Consider the following 23,940-nt stretch of genomic DNA (forward strand, 5'->3'; position numbering starts at 1 on the left):
AAATTTACTTGCCGTATTCACACCTCATTGAACCAAGCACTGCTCACGTCACTGTCCTGTCAGAAAAGGATTTAACATTGAGGGTTCATAAAATTAAGGAGCTTTGCAGGTGGGATTTAATTATTTCTCTGCCCCCCTCCCCGTCCCAACTCCACTTCGATAACTCGATACAGCTGCTGCTCTGGACAGTCCATTCCGGTCGATCCAAGCCTCGGATACAGGAAGCATGGCGCCCGGCCGTCAGTACATAGGGTGGGCGCCACCGTCGTGACGAGGGGCTCGGAGGGGGCAGTCCTTCGGGGTGAGGGGCTGCGGGGGGCTCAGTCCGCGGTGAATATTCGGCAAGAGATGTCGTCCAGTAGCCAGTCTATTCCAGCCAGCAGGTTCTCCCCCGTCACCGCGCTGCAGTCACGGATACACCAGTGGTGGGTCTTAATGCTGTCCAGGTCCAGGGCCTGCAGAGAGACAGGGTGGGGGTGTAAAGACAACCATTAGAACAGCAGCCTACTGAGACTGTATAAGATCAGGTGAAATATTCAAAAATTCAATTGAAAAATAAATATTCACAGAGGCACTAAACTACATTTAGTATTTCTCCTTATTATTGAAGATCTAGTGTTCGCTCACAAGCAGAGAAGTAGATCAGAACCAGGTTTAATATCACCGGCAAATGTCGTGAAATTTGTTGTTATGCAGCAGTACAATGAAATACATAATTGTGAATTACAATAGATATAAACAATATATATAAATTTTAAAAGTTAATTTAAATAAGTAATGCAAAAACAGAAAAAAAAGTAGTGAGGTGGTGTTCATGGGTTCAATGTCCATTCACGAATTGGATGGCAGAGGGGGAGAAGCTGCGCCTGAATGGTTGAGTGTGTGTCTTCAGGCTCCTGTACCTCCTCCCTGATGGTAGCAATGAGAAGAGGGTATGTCCTGGGTGATGGAGGTCCTTACCGAGGGATGCTGCCTTTTTGAGGCATCGCTCCTGGAAAATGTCCTGGATGCTGGGGAGGGTTACTGCCCGTGATGGAGCTGACTGAGTTTACAACCAGAGTGCAGCTCATTTTGATCCTGGGCAGTGTCCGCCCCTCCATATGAGACGGTGATGCAACCAATTAGAATGCAGTACATCTGTAGAAATTTGTCAGTGTCTTTGGTGACAAACCAAATCTCCTCAAACTCCTAGTGAAATATAGCCGCTATCGTGCCTTCTTTGTAACTGCATCGACATGTTGGGTCCAGGATAGATAACAAAGTCAATGCTAACTGGCCCAACCATGTACAGTACAGTCCAAAAGTCTCAGGCACATATATACAGCTGGGGTGCTTAAGATCTTTGCACAGAACTGTAGAAATCTTATGTACTGCTGCTGCTGCAAAAAAAACAAATTTCATGACACGTGAGTGATGATAAACCTGATTCTGATCTGGGTCTCTATTGTGGACTGAGAGTGGGAAGGGGGCAGGGAGAGGGGAATCATGGTTGGGAAAAGGGGAAGGGAGAGGGGAGGGAGCAGGAAGCACCAGAGAGACATTCTGTAATGATCAATAAACCAATTGTTTGGAATCAAATGACCTTGCCTGGTGTCTCCGGGCTGGGTGTGTCTGTACCCACCCCTGGCACTCCTTCTCTGCCACCTGTCCCTCACCCCTCCCACGATGCCCCACCCTCACCATTCCCAACATCCTTTGCTCCCACCAGATGTACAAACTCGCTCTCTGCTCCACGTTGAGAAATACAGTACTGTGCAAAAGTCTTGGGCACCCTGGCTGTATATGTGTCTAAGAGTTTCGCACAGTATTCCAGAGGGAGGTTTCCAGAGGGAAAATTTCAGAGCCAAGTGCCCAGGTATTTGAGGGAAGGTCACCAACTGTGAAATGGTCTGAACTGGGGACGGGCAGGAGGCTGCAAATTGAAGGTGCAGAGAGATTTGGGCAAGAGAACCTGATGCCAGGCCTCTACAGTTGCTGCTTGGCATGCTGAGTTCTTCCAGCATCAGCAGTCCCTCACGACTCTCTGTTGCTACACTGGTTTGTATGTAGAACACATGTCAATCCCTCTGCTCCAATCAAACTCACGTCCCATCTCTCCAGTTTGTATGTAGAACACTTGTCAATCCCTCTGCTCCAATCAAACTCACATCCCATCTCTCCGGTTTGTATATAGAACACTTGTCAATCCCTCTGCTCCAATCAAACTCACGTCCCAGCTCTCCGGTTTGTATATAGAACACTTGTCAATCCCTCTGCTCCAATCAAACTCACGTCCCATCTCTCCGGTTTGTATATAGAACACTTGTCAATCCCTCTGCTCCAATCAAACTCACGTCCCATCTCTCCGGTTTGTATGTAGAACACTTGTCAATCCCTCTGCTCCAATCAAACTCACGTCCCATCTCTCCAGTTTGTATGTAGAACACTTGTCAATCCCTCTGCTCCAATCAAACTCACGTCCCATCTCTCCGGTTTGTATGTAGAACACTTGTCAATCCCTCTGCTCCAATCAAACTCACGTCCCATCTCCCCGGTTTGCATATAGAACACTTGTCAATCCCTCTGCTCCAATCAAACTCACGTCCCATCTCTCCGGTTTGTATATAGAACACTTCTTAATCCCTCTGCTCCAATCAAACTCACGTCCCATCTCTCCGGTTTGTATATAGAACACTTGTCAATCCCTCTGCTCCAATCAAACTCACGTCCCATCTCTCCGGTTTGTATATAGAACACTTGTCAATCCCTCTGCTCCAAGCAAACTCACGTCCCATCTTTCCGGTTTGTATGTAGAACACTTGTCAATCCCTCTGCTCCAATAAAACTCACGTCCCGTCTCTCTGGTTTGTATATAGAACACTTCTTAATCCCTCTGCTCCAATCAAACTCACGTCCCATCTCTCCGGTTTGTATGTAGAACACTTGTCAATCCCTCTGCTCCAATCAAACTCACGTCCCATCTCTCTGGTTTGTATATAGGACACTTGTCAATCCCTCTGCTCCAATCAAACTCACGTCCCATCTCTCCGGTTTGTATATAGAACACTTGTCAATCCCTCTGCTCCAATCAAACTCACGTCCCATCTTTCCGGTTTGTATATAGAACACTTGTCAATCCCTCTGCTCCAATCAAACTCACGTCCCATCTCTCCGGTTTGTATATAGAACACTTGTCAATCCCTCTGCTCCAATCAAACTCACGTCCCATCTCTCCGGTTTGTATATAGAACACTTGTCAATCCCTCTGCTCCAATCAAACTCACGTCCCATCTTTCCGGTTTGTATATAGAACACTTGTCAATCCCTCTGCTCCAATCAAACTCACGTCCCATCTCTCCGGTTTGTATATAGAACACTTGTCAATCCCTCTGCTCCAATCAAACTCACGTCCCATCTCTCTGGTTTGTATATAGAACACTTGTCAATCCCTCTGCTCCAATCAAACTCACGTCCCATCTCTCCGGTTTGTATGTAGAACACTTGTCAATCCCTCTGCTCCAATCAAACTCACGTCCCATCTTTCCGGTTTGTATGTAGAACACTTGTCAATCCCTCTGCTCCAATCAAACTCACGTCCCATCTTTCCGGTTTGTATATAGAACACTTGTCAATCCCTCTGCTCCAATCAAACTCACGTCCCATCTTTCCGGTTTGTATGTAGAACACTTGTCAATCCCTCTGCTCCAATCAAACTCACGTCCCATCTTTCCGGTTTGTATATAGAACACTTGTCAATCCCTCTGCTCCAATCAAACTCACGTCCCATCTCCCCGGTTTGTATATAGAACACTTGTCAATCCCTCTGCTCCAATCAAACTCACGTCCCATCTCCCCAGTTTGTATATAGAACACTTGTCAATTCCTCTGCTCCAATCAAACTCACGTCCCATCTTTCCGGTTTGTATGTAGAACACTTGTCAATCCCTCTGCTCCAATCAAACTCACGTCCCGTCTCTCTGGTTTGTATATAGAACACTTCTTAATCCCTCTGCTCCAATCAAACTCACGTCCCATCTCTCCGGTTTGTATGTAGAACACTTGTCAATCCCTCTGCTCCAATCAAACTCACGTCCCGTCTCTCTGGTTTGTATATAGAACACTTCTTAATCCCTCTGCTCCAATCAAACTCACGTCCCATCTCTCCGGTTTGTATGTAGAACACTTGTCAATCCCTCTGCTCCAATCAAACTCACGTCCCATCTCTCCGGTTTGTATATAGAACACTTGTCAATCCCTCTGCTCCAATCAAACTCACGTCCCATCTCTCTGGTTTGTATATAGAACACTTGTCAATCCCTCTGCTCCAATCAAACTCACGTCCCATCTCTCCGGTTTGTATATAGAACACTTGTCAATCCCTCTGCTCCAATCAAACTCACGTCCCATCTTTCCGGTTTGTATGTAGAACACTTGTCAATCCCTCTGCTCCAATCAAACTCACGTCCCATCTTTCCGGTTTGTATGTAGAACACTTGTCAATCCCTCTGCTCCAATCAAACTCACGTCCCATCTTTCCGGTTTGTATATAGAACACTTGTCAATCCCTCTGCTCCAATCAAACTCACGTCCCATCTCCCCGGTTTGTATATAGAACACTTGTCAATCCCTCTGCTCCAATCAAACTCACGTCCCATCTCCCCAGTTTGTATATAGAACACTTGTCAATTCCTCTGCTCCAATCAAACTCACGTCCCATCTTTCCGGTTTGTATGTAGAACACTTGTCAATCCCTCTGCTCCAATCAAACTCACGTCCCGTCTCTCTGGTTTGTATATAGAACACTTCTTAATCCCTCTGCTCCAATCAAACTCACGTCCCATCTCTCCGGTTTGTATGTAGAACACTTGTCAATCCCTCTGCTCCAATCAAACTCACGTCCCGTCTCTCTGGTTTGTATATAGAACACTTCTTAATCCCTCTGCTCCAATCAAACTCACGTCCCATCTCTCCGGTTTGTATATAGAACACTTGTCAATCCCTCTGCTCCAATCAAACTCACGTCCCATCTTTCCGGTTTGTATATAGAACACTTCTTAATCCCTCTGCTCCAATCAAACTCACGTCCCATCTCTCCAGTTTGTATGTAGAACACTTGTCAATCCCTCTGCTCCAATCAAACTCACGTCCCATCTCTCTGGTTTGTATATAGAACACTTGTCAATCCCTCTGCTCCAATCAAACTCACGTCCCATCTCCCCGGTTTGTATATAGAACACTTGTCAATCCCTCTGCTCCAATCAAACTCACGTCCCATCTCTCTGGTTTGTATGTAGAACACTTGTCAATCCCTCTGCTCCAATCAAACTCACGTCCCATCTCCCCGGTTTGCATATAGAACACTTGTCAATCCCTCTGCTCCAATCAAACTCACGTCCCATCTCTCCGGTTTGTATATAGAACACTTCTTAATCCCTCTGCTCCAATCAAACTCACGTCCCATCTCTCCGGTTTGTATATAGAACACTTGTCAATCCCTCTGCTCCAATCAAACTCACGTCCCATCTCTCCGGTTTGTATATAGAACACTTGTCAATCCCTCTGCTCCAATCAAACTCACGTCCCATCTTTCCGGTTTGTATGTAGAACACTTGTCAATCCCTCTGCTCCAATAAAACTCACGTCCCGTCTCTCTGGTTTGTATATAGAACACTTCTTAATCCCTCTGCTCCAATCAAACTCACGTCCCATCTCTCCGGTTTGTATGTAGAACACTTGTCAATCCCTCTGCTCCAATCAAACTCACGTCCCATCTCTCTGGTTTGTATATAGAACACTTGTCAATCCCTCTGCTCCAATCAAACTCACGTGCCATCTCTCCGGTTTGTATATAGAACACTTGTCAATCCCTCTGCTCCAATCAAACTCACGTCCCATCTTTCCAGTTTGTATATAGAACACTTGTCAATCCCTCTGCTCCAATCAAACTCACGTCCCATCTCTCCGGTTTGTATATAGAACACTTGTCAATCCCTCTGCTCCAATCAAACTCACGTCCCATCTCTCTGGTTTGTATATAGAACACTTGTCAATCCCTCTGCTCCAATCAAACTCACGTCCCATCTCTCCGGTTTGTATGTAGAACACTTGTCAATCCCTCTGCTCCAATCAAACTCACATCCCATCTTTCCGGTTTGTATGTAGAACACTTGTCAATCCCTCTGCTCCAATCAAACTCACGTCCCATCTTTCCGGTTTGTATATAGAACACTTGTCAATCCCTCTGCTCCAATCAAACTCACGTCCCATCTCCCCGGTTTGTATATAGAACACTTGTCAATCCCTCTGCTCCAATCAAACTCACGTCCCATCTCCCCAGTTTGTATATAGAACACTTGTCAATTCCTCTGCTCCAATCAAACTCACGTCCCATCTTTCCGGTTTGTATGTAGAACACTTGTCAATCCCTCTGCTCCAATCAAACTCACGTCCCGTCTCTCTGGTTTGTATATAGAACACTTCTTAATCCCTCTGCTCCAATCAAACTCACGTCCCATCTCTCCGGTTCGTATGTAGAACACTTGTCAATCCCTCTGCTCCAATCAAACTCACGTCCCGTCTCTCTGGTTTGTATATAGAACACTTCTTAATCCCTCTGCTCCAATCAAACTCACGTCCCATCTCTCCGGTTTGTATGTAGAACACTTGTCAATCCCTCTGCTCCAATCAAACTCACGTCCCATCTCTCTGGTTTGTATATAGAACACTTGTCAATCCCTCTGCTCCAATCAAACTCACGTCCCATCTCTCCGGTTTGTATATAGAACACTTGTCAATCCCTCTGCTCCAATCAAACTCACGTCCCATCTTTCCGGTTTGTATATAGAACACTTCTTAATCCCTCTGCTCCAATCAAACTCACGTCCCATCTCTCCAGTTTGTATGTAGAACACTTGTCAATCCCTCTGCTCCAATCAAACTCACGTCCCATCTCTCTGGTTTGTATATAGAACACTTGTCAATCCCTCTGCTCCAATCAAACTCACGTCCCATCTCTCCGGTTTGTATATAGAACACTTGTCAATCCCTCTGCTCCAATCAAACTCACGTCCCATCTCTCCAGTTTGTATATAGAACACTTGTCAATCCCTCTGCTCCAATCAAACTCACGTCCCGTCTCTCCGGTTTGTATGTAGAACACTTGTCAATCCCTCTGCTCCAATCAAACTCACGTCCCATCTCTCTGGTTTGTATATAGAACACTTGTCAATCCCTCTGCTCCAATCAAACTCACGTCCCATCTCTCCGGTTTGTATGTAGAACACTTGTCAATCCCTCTGCTCCAATCAAACTCACATCCCATCTCCCCGGTTTGTATATAGAACACTTGTCAATCCCTCTGCTCCAATCAAACTCACGTCCCATCTTTCCGGTTTGTATGTAGAACACTTCTTAATCCCTCTGCTCCAATCAAACTCACGTCCCATCTCTCCGGTTTGTATATAGAACACTTGTCAATCCCTCTGCTCCAATCAAACTCACGTCCCATCTCCCCGGTTTGTATGTAGAACACTTGTCAATCCCTCTGCTCCAATCAAACTCACGTCCCATCTTTCCGGTTTGTATGTAGAACACTTGTCAATCCCTCTGCTCCAATGAAACTCACGTCCCATCTCCCCGGTTTGTATATAGAACACTTGTCAATCCCTCTGCTCCAATCAAACTCACGTCCCATCTCTCTGGTTTGTATATAGAACACTTGTCAATCCCTCTGCTCCAATCAAACTCACGTCCCATCTCTCCGGTTTGTATATAGAACACTTGTCAATCCCTCTGCTCCAATCAAACTCACGTCCCATCTTTCCGGTTTGTATATAGAACACTTCTTAATCCCTCTGCTCCAATCAAACTCACGTCCCATCTCTCCAGTTTGTATGTAGAACACTTGTCAATCCCTCTGCTCCAATCAAACTCACGTCCCATCTCTCTGGTTTGTATATAGAACACTTGTCAATCCCTCTGCTCCAATCAAACTCACGTCCCATCTCTCCAGTTTGTATATAGAACACTTGTCAATCCCTCTGCTCCAATCAAACTCACGTCCCGTCTCTCCGGTTTGTATGTAGAACACTTGTCAATCCCTCTGCTCCAATCAAACTCACGTCCCATCTCTCTGGTTTGTATATAGAACACTTGTCAATCCCTCTGCTCCAATCAAACTCACGTCCCATCTCTCCGGTTTGTATGTAGAACACTTGTCAATCCCTCTGCTCCAATCAAACTCACGTCCCATCTCCCCGGTTTGTATATAGAACACTTGTCAATCCCTCTGCTCCAATCAAACTCACGTCCCATCTTTCCGGTTTGTATGTAGAACACTTCTTAATCCCTCTGCTCCAATCAAACTCACGTCCCACCTCTCCAGTTTGTATATAGAACACTTGTCAATCCCTCTGCTCCAATCAAACTCACGTCCCATCTCCCCAGTTTGTATGTAGAACACTTGTCAATCCCTCTGCTCCAATCAAACTCACGTCCCATCTTTCCGGTTTGTATGTAGAACACTTGTCAATCCCTCTGCTCCAATCAAACTCACGTCCCATCTCCCCGGTTTGTATATAGAACACTTGTCAATCCCTCTGCTCCAATCAAACTCACGTCCCGTCTCTCTGGTTTGTATATAGAACACTTCTTAATCCCTCTGCTCCAATCAAACTCACGTCCCATCTCTCCAGTTTGTATATAGAACACTTCTTAATCCCTCTGCTCCAATCAAACTCACGTCCCACCTCTCCAGTTTGTATATAGAACACTTGTCAATCCCTCTGCTCCAATCAAACTCACGTCCCATCTCTCCGGTTTGTATATAGAACACTTGTCAATCCCTCTGCTCCAATCAAACTCACGTCCCATCTCTCTGGTTTGTATATAGAACACTTGTCAATCCCTCTGCTCCAATCAAACTCACGTCCCATCTCTCCAGTTTGTATATAGAACACTTCTTAATCCCTCTGCACCAATCAAACTCACGTCCCACCTCTCCAGTTTGTATATAGAACACTTGTCAATCCCTCTGCTCCAATCAAACTCACGTCCCATCTCTCCAGTTTGTATATAGAACACTTCTTAATCCCTCTGCACCAATCAAACTCACGTCCCACCTCTCCAGTTTGTATATAGAACACTTGTCAATCCCTCTGCTCCAATCAAACTCACGTCCCATCTCTCTGGTTTGTATGTAGAACACTTCTTAATCCCTCTGCACCAATCAAACTCACGTCCCATCTCTCCGGTTTGTATATAGAACACTTGTCAATCCCTCTGCTCCAATCAAACTCACGTCCCATCTCTCCGGTTTGTATATAGAACACTTGTCAATCCCTCTGCTCCAATCAAACTCACGTCCCATCTCTCTGGTTTGTATGTAGAACACTTCTTAATCCCTCTGCACCAATCAAACTCACGTCCCATCTCTCTGCTGGTTTGTTTTACACCTTGAACATAAAGTACATGTACACTCTTGTACTTGTGGATCAGAAAAATTTCAATTGGCCCCCAACCCCCACCATCATCATGTGTCTCGTGTTGAGTGGTGCATACTTGCTTGCATTTACGCTGAGCTTGGGTGAGAGTAGACTAGAGGTCATGGGCTAAGAATGAAAGGGGAACCTGAGGGGGAACTTCTTCACTCAGGGGAGGGGTGCCCAATTATGGACTAACAAGGGTTCTGGCTGGGAACTCCTGAATCACTGAGAGTGCAAGAGGAGCTGTCAGCGGAAGTTGTGAACATGGGTTCAATTTCAACACTCAGAGTTCATGGAAGTACATGGATAGGAGAGTTATGGAGGGCAATGGTCCAGGAGCAGATTGATAGGACCGGGCAATTAATGGTTCAGTATGGACTAGGTGGGCCAAAGGGCCTGTTTCTGTGCTGTAGTGTTCTGTGACTCTATACCAACCCTCACTTGGCTCTCATCTTATTCTCCCTCTGTTATCCTTATTGGGCACTGTTCAGTTCATCTCATCCCACAGCAGCCTGATCCATTTCTCCTCACAAATCTAACTATCCCAAAATCTGTTCCATAGCTCACTGAGCCCTGACACTCTCCAAGGAGAGCACCTTGCCTATTGCTTCCTGTTATTGCCAACCTGGATCCATGAAAACATCCTCACCGTCCAAGTCAGGGCACCTTCTCACAGCTCCATCGGGCACGAGGAAGTCCCACACCATCCCTTCATCAAACATCCTCACCGTCCAAATCAGGGCACCTTCTCACAGCTCCCACTGGGCACGAGGAAGTCCCTCACCATCCCTTCATCAAACATCCTCACCATCCAAGTCAGGGCACCTTCTCACAGCTCCATTGTGCACGAGGAAATCCCTCACCATCCCTTTATCAAATATCCTCACCATCTGGGCGAGGCCACCTTTTCACAACTCCATCGGGCACAAGGAAATCCCTCACCATCCCTTCATCAAACATCCTCACCGTCCAGACCAGGCCACCTTCTCACAGCTCCCATCGGGCAAGAGGAAGCCCACACCATCCCTTCATCAAACATCCTCACCGTCCAGACCAGGCCACCTTCTCACAGCTCCCATCGGGCACGAGGAAATCCCTCACCATCCCTTCATCAAACATCCTCATCGTCCAGACCAGGTCACCTTCTCACAACTCCCATCGGGCACGAGGAAGTTTCACACCATCCCTTCATCAAACATCCTCACCATCCGGGCCAGGGCATCTTCTCACATCTCCACAGGGCACGAGGAAGTCCCACACCATCCCTTTATCAAACATCTTCACCATCCGGGCCAGGGCATCTTCTCACAGCTCCCATCGGGCACGAGGAAGTCCCACACCATCCCTTTATCAAACATTCTCATCGTCCAGACCAGGCCACCTTCTCACAACTCCATCGGGCACAAGGAAGTCCCACACCATCCCTTTATCAAACATCCTCACTACCCGGGCCAGGACATCTTCTCACAACTCCATTTTGCACGAGGAAGTCCCACACCATCCCTTCACCAAACATCCTCACCATCTGAGTCAGGGCACCTTCTCACAACTCCATTGGGCATGAGGAAATCCCACACCATCCCTTTATCAAACATCCTCACCACCCGGGCCAGGCCACCTTCTCACAGCTCCATCGGGCACAAGGAAATCCCTCACCATCCCTTTATCAAACATCCCCACCGTCCAAGTCAGGGCACCTTCTCACAACTCCCATCGGGCACGAGGAAATCCCTCACCATCCCTTCATCAAACATCCTCACCGTCCAGACCAGGCCACCTTCTCACAGCTCCCATCGGGCACGAGGAAATCCCACACCATCCCTTCATCAAACATCCTCACCACCCGGGCCAGGGCACCTTCTCACAGCTCCATCGGGCATAAGGAAGTCCCACATCATCCCTTTATCAAACATCCTCACCGTCCAGACCAGGCCACCTTCTCACAACTCCATCGGGCACGAGGAAGTCCCACACCATCCCTTTATCAAACATCCTCACCATCCGGGCCACACCACCTTCTCACAACTCCATCGGGCATGAGGAATTCCCACACCATCCCTTTATCAAGTACCCCACCATCTGGGCCAGGGCACCTTCTCACAGCTTCAATAGGGCAGGAGGTACAGAAGCCTGAAGTCCTTCACCACCAGCTTCAGGAGCGGCCACTTTCCTTCAACCAGCCGGCACAATCCTAATCACTACCTCAGTCATCATCATTCTGTGCCATGTCATTATGACGTGGATGATCATGGTCCACCCATGACCATGATGGTTCCTGACAAACTTTTCTACACAAGTGGTTTACCATTGTCATCCTCTGGGCAGTGTCTTTACAAGACGGGTGTCCCCAGCCATCCCCAATCTTCAGAGATTGTCTGCCTGGCGTCAGTGGTCACATAACCAGGACTTGTGATCTGCACCGGCTGCTCATACGACCATCCACCACCTGATCCCACGGCTTCACGTCACCCTGATCGGGGGCTAAGCAGGTGTTACACCTTGCCCAAAGGTGACCTGCAGGCTAGTGGAGGGAAGGAGCACCTTACATCTCCTTTGATCGAGACATATTTCCACCCCGCCATCCAAACTACCTCCATATAGCAGCACTGTGACCACTTCCAGAGTAACACCCACAGAATGCTGGAGAAAATTCTGCAGGTCAGGCAGCATCTATGGAGAGGAATAAAGAGGTGTTGCTTCGGGCTGAGACCCTTTAACAGATGCTGACTGACCTGCTGAGTTCCTCCAACACTTTGTGTGTGTTATTCTGGATTTCCAGCATCTGCAGAACGTCAAAGAAGATTTTCATTGCACAAGTATATAAATACTCCCACCACTTCTAGATGTCCCTGGCAGCAAGTTGAAAGGGTGGTTAAGGAGGTCAGTAATGGCAGGACTGAGCTCAAGAATCGCAAGGTAATGTTGCAGCTGTATAAAACTCTGGTCAGACCACACTTGGAATATCGTGTTCAGTTCCGGTTGGTTCATTATAGGAAGTCTGTGGAAGCTTTGGAGAGGGTGCAGAGGAGATTTACCAGGATGCTGCCTGGATTAGAGAGGGTGCAGAGGAGATTTACCAGGATGCTGTCTGGATTAGAGAGGGTGCAGAGGAGATTTACCAGGATGCTGTCTGGATTAGAGAGGGTGCAGAGGAGATTTACCAGGATGCTGCCTGGATCAGAGAGGCTGCAGAGGAGATTTACCAGGATGCTGCCTGGATCAGAGAGGGTGCAGAGGAGATTTACCAGGATGCTGTCTGGATTAGAGAGGGTGCAGAGGAGATTTACCAGGATGCTGCCTGGATTATAGATCACGCCTCATGAGGAGAGGTTTAGCAAGCTAGAGCTGTTCTGTTTGGAGTGAAGTAGAGTGAGAGGTGTGCAAGATGTTAACCTGGGTGCCTCGGTGGCGTAGTGGTCAGCGCAATGCTACTACAGCTCACTGTGTTCTGTGGTTCAGAGTTCAATTCTGGTGCCATTCTGTAAGGAGCCTCTTCCTCCCCTCAGAATGCATGGGTTTTCCCGGGTTCTCCGGTCTCCTCCCACAGGCCAAAGTGGAGATTAACGGGTCACTGTAAATCGTCCCGTGATTAGGTCAGGGCTAATCGGGGCTGTGGGGTTGCTGGGAGCGGAGAGACCAGAAGGGTCGGCTCCACACTGTAAATAAGCGGCAGAGATCGAGTGGACGGACAGAAACATTTTCCCAGGGCGGAAATAGTAACACAAGACAGCAGAATTTTAAGGTGATTAGAGGAAAGTATAGGGGAACATGTTTTTTTAATACATAGAGTAGTGGGTGCGTGGAAAGCGATGCCAGGGGTGATGGCAGAGGCAGATACATCAGGGGCATTTAAGAAACTCTTAGATAGGCACGTGGATGATAGAAAACTGGAGGTCTATATAGAAACATAGAAAATAGGTGCAGGAGTAGGCCATTCGGCCCTTCAAGCCTGCACCGCCATTCAGTATGATCATGGCTGATCATCCAACTCAGAACCCTGTACCAGCCTTCCCTCCATACCCCCTGACCCCCGTAGTCACAAGGGCCATATCTAACTCCCTCTTAAACATAGCCAATGAACTGGCCTCAACTGTTTCCTGTGGCAGAGAATTCCACAGATTCACCATTCTCTGTGTGAAGAAGTTTTTCCTAATCTCGGTCCTAAAAGGCTTCCCCTTTATCCTCAAACTGTGACCCCTCGTTCTGGACTTCCCCAACATCGGGAACAATCTTCCTGCATCTAGCCTGTCCAATCCCTTTAGGATTTTATACGGAGAGAAGGGTTAGATTGATCTCAGAGTAGGTTAAAGGGTCAAGACAACACTGTGGGCCACAGGGCCTGTACTGTTCTATGAATAAACCGATATTCAGTCGACAGTCGAGTGGGTGATATCTGGAAGCCATTGCCAGAGGAGTAGGCAGGGACAGATACAATCACTGTTTGCAGAGATATTTAAACAGATGTCTGAAGGGGGACAAAGGGATGGTGTAGGTGGGCAAAACGGCCAGCAGGGACACAAAGGGCCTGTTTTTGTACTGTCCACCTTGTTCTGGAATTCCTCAGCACTCCCCACCGAAGACCAGTGTCTCTCCCTTCCACCGACCACGCACTGTTTTCATCTCAGTCCGCACTTAGACGGGCAGGAAAGAGAGGAGAAAAGATTGTCTCCCAGCCAGTGTTCCCATACACTCCGGCCCCACAGTGTCAGCATCTCACGAGGACACAGTGCAGAACAGCTACAGCTACTTACTTCCTTGATGGCATCTGACGAGAGGGCTCCAGGCAGGTCCTGTTTGTTCGCAAACACTAGGAGTGTAGCGCCGGCCAGTCGCTGGAGGGAGAGGAGAGGGAGTTACGGAGTACTCCTCAACAGTGCGACACCCTCCTCTCCACTCCAACAGGTACACCAGACAGTACACCTCCCAACTTCACCCCGCTAACCACAGCCAGTCCCCATTCCTGACAAACCACTCCTCTTCACCCGACTTCAGTCCAACCACTCGGTGAAGGGAGGGTGTTGCAGAACAGAGACAGGCACATAGTTCTTTGAAAGTGGTGACACAGGTAGACAGGGTGATGAGAGGAGACTGGCACACTGGCCTTCACGCTCCAGATACTGGGGCATCACGTAACTATTGTTTAATGTGTTGGTAAGGCCACGTTTACAGCAGGAACGACATACACTCAGTGGCCACTTTATAAGAAGGGGCATGGTGTGATGGCACTCGTCAACCATGGGATTGAGTTCAAGAGTTGTGAGGTAATGGTACAGCTATATAAGACCTTAGTCAGACCACACTTGGAGGACTGTGTTCAGTTCTGGTCAGCTCACTTGGCCTTTTCTCCTTGGAGCGATGGAGGATGAGAGGTGACCTGACAGAGGTGTACAAGATGATGAAAGGGATTGATTGTGTGGCTTTTTCCCAGGGCTGAAATGGCTAGCACGAGGAGGGGCATAGTTTTAAGGTGCTTGGAAGCAGGTACAGAGGGAATGTCAGGGGTAAGTTTTTTACGCAGAGAGTGGTGAGTGTGTGGAATGGGCCGCCGGCGACAGTGGTGGAGGTGGTTACGATGGGGTCTTTCAAGAGACTCCTGGATAGGTACATGGAGCTTAGAAAAATTGAGGGCTATGGGTAACCCTCGGTAATTTCTAAGACATGGGACACAAGGGGACATTGCTTTGTGGATCCAGAACTGGCTTGCCCACAGAAGGCAAAGAGTGACTGTAGGCGCATCATATTCTGCATGGAGGTCAGTGACCAGTGGTGTGCCTCAGGGATCTGTTCTGGGACCCCTTCTCTTCATGATTTTTATAAATGACCTGGATGAGGAAGTGGAGGGATGGGCCGATGACACAAAGGTTGGGGGTGTTGTGCATAATGTGGAGGGCTGTCAGAGGTTACAACAGGACAGTGATAGGATACAAAATTGGACTGAGAAGTGGCAGATGGAGTTCAACCTAGATAAGTGTGAGGTGGTTCATTTTGGTAGGTCAAATATGAAGTCAGAATATAGTATTAATGATAAGAGTCGTGGCAGTGTGGAGGATCAGAGGGATCTTGGGGTCCGAGTCCATAGGACACACAAAGCTGACTGTGTGGTTAAGAAGGCATATAGTGCATTGGCCTTCATCAACCGTGGGATTGAGTTCAAGAACCAAGAGGTAATGTTACAGCTATATAGGACCCTGGTCAGACCCCACTTGGAGTACTGTGCTCAGTTCTGGTCACCTCATCACAGGAAGGATGTGGATACTATACAAAGGGTGCAGAGGAGATTTACAAGGATGTTGCCTGGATTGGGGAGCATGCCTTATGAGAATAGGTTAAGTGAACTCGGCCTTTTCTCCTTGGAGCAACGGAGGATGAGAGGTGACCTGATGGAGGTGTGTAAGATGATGAGAGGTATAAATCATGTGGATAGCCAGAGGCTTTTCTCCTGGGCTGAAATGACTCACACGAGGAGGTATACTTTTAAGGTGCTTGGAAGTAGGTATGAGGCAAATGTCAGGGTAAGTTTTCCACACAGAGAGTAGTGGGTCTGTGGAATGCAGTGCCAGCGAAGGTGGTAGAGGTAGATACAATAGGATCTTTTAAGAGACTCTTAGACAGGTACATGGAGCTGAGAATAGAGGGCCAAGCAGTAGGGAAATTCTAGGCGGTTTCTAGAGTAGGTTACATGGTCGGCACAACATTGTGGGCTGAAGGGCCTGTAATGTGCTGTAGATTTCTGTGTTTCTGTTAGGTACACCTGGCTGTTAATGCAAATATCGAATCAGGCAATCGTAGCAGCAGCCCAATGCATAAATGCACGGAAACGTGGGTATTGATCCCTCCCAGCACCCCCGCCCGCCTGCCCTCACACTGTCGGTTCTGTTTACATGCAGCTAGGGGAGTGGAAGTGCAGTCAGAGTCGTGGACTACCCCTCCTCTCGCACCGGGGGACGGGACAAAACCCCTGCGCTCTCTCCGCTTGGCACCTACCTCCTCCCGGAGCAACACGGAGAGCTCTCTCTTGCAGTCGTCGAGCCGGAGGCGATCGGCACTGTCCACCACCCAGATCAGGCCGTCCGTGCTCTCAAAGTAGTTCCTCCAGTAGGATCGCAGGGACCTCTGTCCTCCCACGTCCCAGATGTTCAGCTTGAAGCTGGGCGGGGTGGGGGGAGAGGTCACAGTACAGTGAAACGTCACCCTCTCCCCACCAACTCCACCAGGCCATGGTGTTCACGACCCAGTGAGACGCTGAACAGATCTCAACAGCATCAACCCTCTCCCCACCAACTCCACCGCCATTCAGTCACAAAGCACAACAGAATGAAACAAGCCCATCAGCCCATCTGCTCCATGCTGGACCATTTCTCCCACCTCATCCAATCGATTTGCACCCAGACTGTAGCGAACTCCACCCCTCCCATTCACATATGTATCCAAATTAGAGCTCAGAGTCCAAAGACAACCTTTCCCCAGACAGATTCTTGTTGAAAACTCCATTGGACATACCAGTCAGTGTGTGAATGGGTCACGCGGGTCAGTGTGTGAATGGGTCACACGGTATAATCGGGCCGGTGGGGAAGGACAGGACAGGACGTACCGGTCAGTGTGTGAATGGGTCACACGGGTCAGTTTGTGAATCGGGCCGGTGGGGAAGGACAGGACAGGACGTACCGGTCAGTGTGTGAATGGGTCACACGGGTATAATCGGGCCGGTGGGGAAGGACAGGACAGGACGTATCGGTCAGTGTGTGAATGGGTCACGCGGGTCAGTGTGTGAATGGGTCACACGGTATAATCGGGTCAGTGGGGAAGGACAGGACAGGACGTGCCGGTCAGTGTGTGAATGGGTCACGCGGGTCAGTGTGTGAATGGGTCACACGGTATAATCGGGCCAGTGGGGAAGGACAGGACAGGACATACCGGTCAGTGTGTGAATGGGTCACACGGTATAATCGGGCCGGTGGGGAAGGACAGGACAGGACGTACCGGTCAGTGTGTGAATGGGTCACATGGGTATAATCGGGCCGGTGGGGAAGGACAGGACAGGACGTACCGGTCAGTGTGTGAATGGGTCACATGGGTATAATCGGGCTGGTGGGGAAGGACAGGACAGGACGTACCGGTCAGTGTGTGAATGGGTCACACGGGTATAATCGGGCCGGTGGGGAAGGACAGGATAGGACGTACCGGTCAGTGTGTGAATGGGTCACGCGGGTCAGTGTGTGAATGGGTCACACGGGTATAATCGGGCCGGTGGGGAACGACAGGACAGGACGTACCGGTCAGTGTGTGAATGGGTCACACGGGTATAATCGGGCCGGTGGGGAAGGACAGGATAGGACGTACCGGTCAGTGTGTGAATGGGTCACGCGGGTCAGTGTGTGAATGGGTCACACGGGTATAATCGGGCCGGTGGGGAACGACAGGACAGGACGTACCGGTCAGTGTGTGAATGGGTCACGCGGGTCAGTATGTGAATGGGTCACACAGTATAATCGGGCCGGTGCGGAAGGACAGGACAGGACGTACCAGTCAATGTGTGAATGGGTCACACGGTATAATCGGGCCGGTGGGGAAGGACAGGATAGGACGTACCGGTCAGTGTGTGAATGGGTCACGCGGGTCAGTGTGTGAATGGGTCACACGGTATAATCGGGCTGGTGGGGAAGGACAGGACAAGACGTACCGGTCAGTGTGTGAATGGGTCACACGGGTCAGTGTGTGAATCGGGCCGGTGGGGAAGGACAGGACAGGACGTACCGGTCAGTGTGTGAATGGGTCACACGGGTCAGTGTGTGAATCGGGCCAGTGGGGAAGGACAGGACAGGACGTACCAGTCAGTGTGTGAATGGGTCACACGGGTATAATCGGGCCGGTGGGGAAGGACAGGACAGGACGTACCGGTCAGTGTGTGAATGGGTCACGCGGGTCAGTGTGTGAATGGGTCACATGGTATAATCGGGCCGGTGGGGAAGGACAGGACAGGACGTACCGGTCAGTGTGTGAATGGGTCACATGGGTATAATCAGGCCGGTGGGCAAGGACAGGACAGGACGTACCGGTCAGTGTGTGAATGGGTCACATGGGTATAATCGGGCCGGTGGGGAAGGACAGGACAGGACGTACCGGTCAGTGTGTGAATGGGTCACATGGGTATAATCGGGCTGGTGGGGAAGGACAGGACAGGACGTACCGGTCAGTGTGTGAATGGGTCACACGGGTATAATCGGGCCGGTGGGGAAGGACAGGATAGGACGTACCGGTCAGTGTGTGAATGGGTCACGCGGGTCAGTGTGTGAATGGGTCACACGGGTATAATCGGGCCGGTGGGGAACGACAGGACAGGACGTACCGGTCAGTGTGTGAATGGGTCACGCGGGTCAGTATGTGAATGGGTCACACAGTATAATCGGGCCGGTGCGGAAGGACAGGACAGGACGTACCAGTCAATGTGTGAATGGGTCACACGGTATAATCGGGCCGGTGGGGAAGGACAGGATAGGACGTACCGGTCAGTGTGTGAATGGGTCACGCGGGTCAGTGTGTGAATGGGTCACACGGTATAATCGGGCTGGTGGGGAAGGACAGGACAGGACGTACCGGTCAGTGTGTGAATGGGTCACACGGGTCAGTGTGTGAATCGGGCCGGTGGGGAAGGACAGGACAGGACGTACCGGTCAGTGTGTGAATGGGTCACACGGGTCAGTGTGTGAATCGGGCCAGTGGGGAAGGACAGGACAGGACGTACCAGTCAGTGTGTGAATGGGTCACACGGGTATAATCGGGCCGGTGGGGAAGGACAGGACAGGACGTACCGGTCAGTGTGTGAATGGGTCACGCGGGTCAGTGTGTGAATGGGTCACATGGTATAATCGGGCCGGTGGGGAAGGACAGGACAGGACGTACCGGTCAGTGTGTGAATGGGTCACATGGTATAATCAGCCGGTGGGCAAGGACAGGACAGGACGTACCGGTCAGTGTGTGAATGGGTCACACGGTATAATTGGGCCGGTGGGGAAGGACGGGATAGACGTACCGGTCAATGTGTGAATGGGTCACGCGGGTCAGTGTGTGAATGGGTCACACAGTATAATCAGGCCGGTGGGGAAGGACAGGACAGGACGTACCGGTCAGTGTGTGAATGGGTCACACGGGATAATCGGCCGGTGGGGAAGGACAGGACAGGACGTACCGATCAGTGTGTGAATGGGTCACATGGGTATAATCGGGCTGGTGGGGAAGGACAGACAGGACGTACCGGTCAGTGTGTGAATGGGTCACGCGGGTCAGTGTGTGAATCGGGCCGGTGGGGAAGGACAGGACAGGACGTATCGGTCAGTGTGTGAATGGGTCACGCGGGTCAGTGTGTGAATGGGTCACACGGTATAATCGGGTCAGTGGGAAGGACAGGACAGGACGTACCGGTCAGTGTGTGAATGGGTCACGCGGGTCAGTGTGTGAATGGGTCACACGGTATAATCGGGCCGGTGGGGAAGGACAGGACAGGACGTACCGGTCAGTGTGTGAATGGGTCACATGGGTATAATCGGGCCGGTGGGAAGGTCAGGACAGGACGTACCGGTCAGTGTGTGAATGGGTCACACGGGTATAATCGGGCCGGTGGGAAGGACAGGATAGGACGTACCGGTCAGTGTGTGAATGGGTCACGCGGGTCAGTGTGTGAATGGGTCACACGGGTATAATCGGGCCGGTGGGGAACGACAGGACAGGACGTACCGGTCAGTGTGTGAATGGGTCACGCTGGTCAGTATGTGAATGGGTCACACAGTATAATCAGGCCGGTGGGGAAGGACAGGACAGGACGTACCGGTCAGTGTGTGAATGGGTCCACATGGGTATAATCGGGCTGGTGGGGAAGGACAGGACAGGACGTACCGGTCAGTGTGTGAATGGGTCACACGGGTATAATCGGGCGGGTGGGGAAGGACAGGACGGGACGTACCAGTCAGTGTGTGAATGGGTCACACGGGTATAATCGGGCCGGTGGGGAAGGACAGGACAGGACGTACCGGTCAGTGTGTGAATGGGTCACGCGGGTGGAATCAGGCCGGTGGGGAAGGGCAGGACAAGACGTACCGGTCAGTGTGTGAATGGGTCACACGGTATAATCGGGCCAGAGGGAAAGGACAGGACAGGACAGGACAGGACGTACCGGTCAGTGTATGAATGGGTCACAGGTATAATCGGCCGGGTGGGGAAGGACAGGATAGGACGTACCGGTCAGTGTGTGAATGGGTCAAAGGTATAATCGGGCCGGTGGGGAAGGACAGGACAGGACGTACCAGTCAGTGTGTGAATGAGTCACACGGGTATAATCGGCCGGTGGGGAAGGACAGGATAGGACGTATCGGTCAGTGTGTGAATGGGTCACACAGTATAATCGGGCCGGTGGGGAAGGACAGGACAGACGTACCGGTCAGTGTGTGAATGAGTCACACGGGTATAATCAGGCCGGTGGGGAAGGACAGGATAGGACGTACCGGTCAATGTGTGAATGGGTCACAGGTATAATCGGGCCGGTGGGGAAGGACAGGACAGGACGTACCGGTCAGTGTGTGAATGGGTCACGCGGGTCAGTGTGTGAATGGGTCACACAGTATAATCGGGCCGGTGGGGAAGGACAGGACAGGACGTACCGGTCAGTGTGTGAATGGGTCAAAGGTATAATCGGGCCGGTGGGGAAGGACAGGACAGGACGTACCAGTCAGTGTGTGAATGAGTCACACGGGTATAATCGGGCCGGTGGGGAAGGACAGGATAGGACGTACCTGTCAGTGTGTGAATGGGTCACACAGTATAATCGGGCCGGTGGGGAAGGACAGGACAGGACGTACCGGTCAGTGTGTGAATGAGTCACACGGATATAATCGGGCTGGTGGGGAAGGCCGGACAGGACGTACCGGTCAGTGTGTGAATGGTCACGCGGGTGGAATCAGGCCGGTGGGGAAGGACAGGACAGGACGTACCGGTCAGTGTGTGAATGGGTCACGCGGGTCAGTGTGTGAATGCGTCACACAGTATAATCAGGCCGGTGGGGAAGGACAGGACAGGACGTACCGATCAGTGTGTGAATGGGTCACATGGGTATAATCGGGCTGGTGGGGAAGGACAGGACAGGACGTACCGGTCACTGTGTGAATGGGTCACGCGGGTCAGTGTGTGAATGGGTCACATGGGTATAATCGGGCCGGTGGGAAGGACAGGACAGGACGTACCAATCAGTGTGTGAATGGGTCACGCGGGTCAGTGTGTGAATGGGTCACATGGGTATAATCAGGCCGGTGGGGAAGGACAGGACAGGACGTACCGGTCAGTGTGTGAATGGGTCACATGGGTATAATCCGGCTGGTGGGGAAGGACAGGACAGTACGTACCGGTCAGTGTGTGAATGGGTCACACGGGTATAATCGGGCTGGTGGGGAAGGACAGGACAGGACGTACCGGTCAGTGTGTGAATGGGTCACACGGGTATAATCGGGCCAGTGGGAAGGACAGGACAGGACGTACCGGTAAGTGTGTGAATGGGTCACACGGTATAATCGGGCCGGTGGGGAAGGACAGGACAGGACGTACCGGTCAGTGTGTGAATGGGTCACGCAGGTATAATCGGGCCGGTGGGGAAGGACACGATAGGACGTACGCGTCAGTGTGTGAATGGGTCACGCGGGTCAGTGTGTGAATGGATCACACAGTATAATCAGGCCGGTGGGAGGAAGGACAGGACGTACCGGTCAGTGTGTGAATGGGTCACATGGGTATAATCGGCTGGTGGGGAAGGACAGGACCGGACGTACCGGTCAGTGTGTGAATGGGTCACATGGGTATAATCGGGCTGGTGGGGAAGGACAGGATAGGACGTACCGGTCAGTGTGTGAATGGGTCACGCGGGTCAGTGTGTGAATGGGTCACACAGTATAATCGGGCCAGTGGGGAAGGACAGGACAGGACGTACCGGTCAGTGTGTGAATGGGTCACATGGGTATAATCGGGCTGGTGGGGAACGACAGGACAGGACGTACCGGTCAGTGTGTGAATGGGTCACACGGGTATAATCGGTCCGGTGGGGAAGGACAGGACAGGACGTACCGGTCAGTGTGTGAATGGGTCACGCGGGTGGAATCAGGCCGGTGGGGAAGGACAGGACAAGACGTACCGGTCAGTGTGTGAATGGGTCACACGGGTATAATCGGGCCGGTGGGAAGGACAGGACAGGACGTACCGGTCAGTGTGTGAATGGGTCATGCGGGTCAGTGTGTGAATGGGTCACACGTATAATCGGGCCGGTGGGGAAGGACAGGACAGGACGTACCGGTCAGTGTGTGAATGGGTCACATGGGTATAATCCGGCCGGTGGGGAAGGACAGGACAGGACGTACCGGTCAGTGTGTGAATGGGACACGCGGGTGGAATCAGGCCGGTGGGGAAGGACAGGACAGGACGTACCGGTCAGTGTGTGAATGGGTCACACGGTATAATCGGGCCGGTGGGGAAGGACAGGACAGGACGTACCATTCAGTGTGTGAATGGGTCACGCGGGTCAGTATGTGAATGGGTCACATGGGTATAATCAGGCCGGTGGGGAAGGACAGGACAGGACGTACCGGTCAGTGTGTGAATGGGTCACATGGGTACAATCGGGCTGGTGGGGAAGGACAGGACAGGACGTACCGGTCAGTGTGTGAATGGGTCACACGGGTATAATCGGGCTGGTGGGGAAGGACAGGACAGGACGTACCGGTCAGTGTGTGAATGGGTCACGCGGGTGGAATCAGGCCGGTGGGAAGGACAGGACAAGACGTACGGTCAGTGTGTGAATGGGTCACACGGTATAATCGGGCCAGAGGGAAAGGACAGGACAGGACAGGACGTACCGGTCAGTGTGTGAATGGGTCACGCGGGTCAGTGTGTGAATGGGTCACACAGTATAATCAGGCCGTGGGGAAGGACAGGACAGGACGTACCGGTCAGTGTGTGAATGGGTGACGCGGGTCAGTGTGTGAATGGGTCACACGGTATAATCGGGCCAGAGGGAAAGGACAGGACAGGACAGGACGTACCGGTCAGTGTGTGAATGAGTCACAGGTATAATCGGGCCGGTGGGGAAGGACAGGACAGGACGTGCCGGTCAGTGTGTGAATGGGTCACGCGGGTCAGTGTGTGAATGGGTCACACGGTATAATCGGGCCAGAGGGAAAGGACAGGACAGGACAGGACGTACCGGTCAGTGTGTGAATGGGTCACGCGGGTGGAATCAGGCCGGTGGGAAGGACAGGACAAGACGTACCGGTCAGTGTGTGAATGGGTCACACGGTATAATCGGGGCAGAGGGAAAGGACAGGACAGGACAGGACGTACCGGTCAGTGTGTGAATGGGTCACATGGGTATAATCGGGCCAGTGGGGAAGGACAGGATAGGACGTACCGGTCAGTGTGTGAATGGGTCACGTGGGTCAGTGTGTGAATG

General features: G+C 50.8%; 1 protein-coding gene across 1 annotated transcript in view; it reads right to left on the reverse strand.

The window, feature by feature from the left end:
* Positions 1-299: 299 nt before the first annotated feature.
* Positions 300-23,940, reverse strand: part of arl2 (ADP-ribosylation factor-like 2) — a 30,992-nt gene continuing 7,351 nt past the window's right edge. Inside the window, exons 3-5 of the mRNA XM_072245796.1 lie at positions 16,446-16,608; positions 14,213-14,293; positions 300-455 (exon numbers count right to left, since the gene is read on the reverse strand). Coding sequence (XP_072101897.1) covers positions 321-455; positions 14,213-14,293; positions 16,446-16,608 — 379 coding nt within the window. The 3' untranslated portion in view covers positions 300-320. The remainder of the gene's footprint in view (positions 456-14,212; positions 14,294-16,445; positions 16,609-23,940) is intronic.

Source organism: Mobula birostris, chromosome 28, assembly GCF_030028105.1.
Source record: "Mobula birostris isolate sMobBir1 chromosome 28, sMobBir1.hap1, whole genome shotgun sequence".
In the NCBI taxonomy this organism is placed as follows: Eukaryota; Metazoa; Chordata; class Chondrichthyes; order Myliobatiformes; family Myliobatidae; genus Mobula; species Mobula birostris.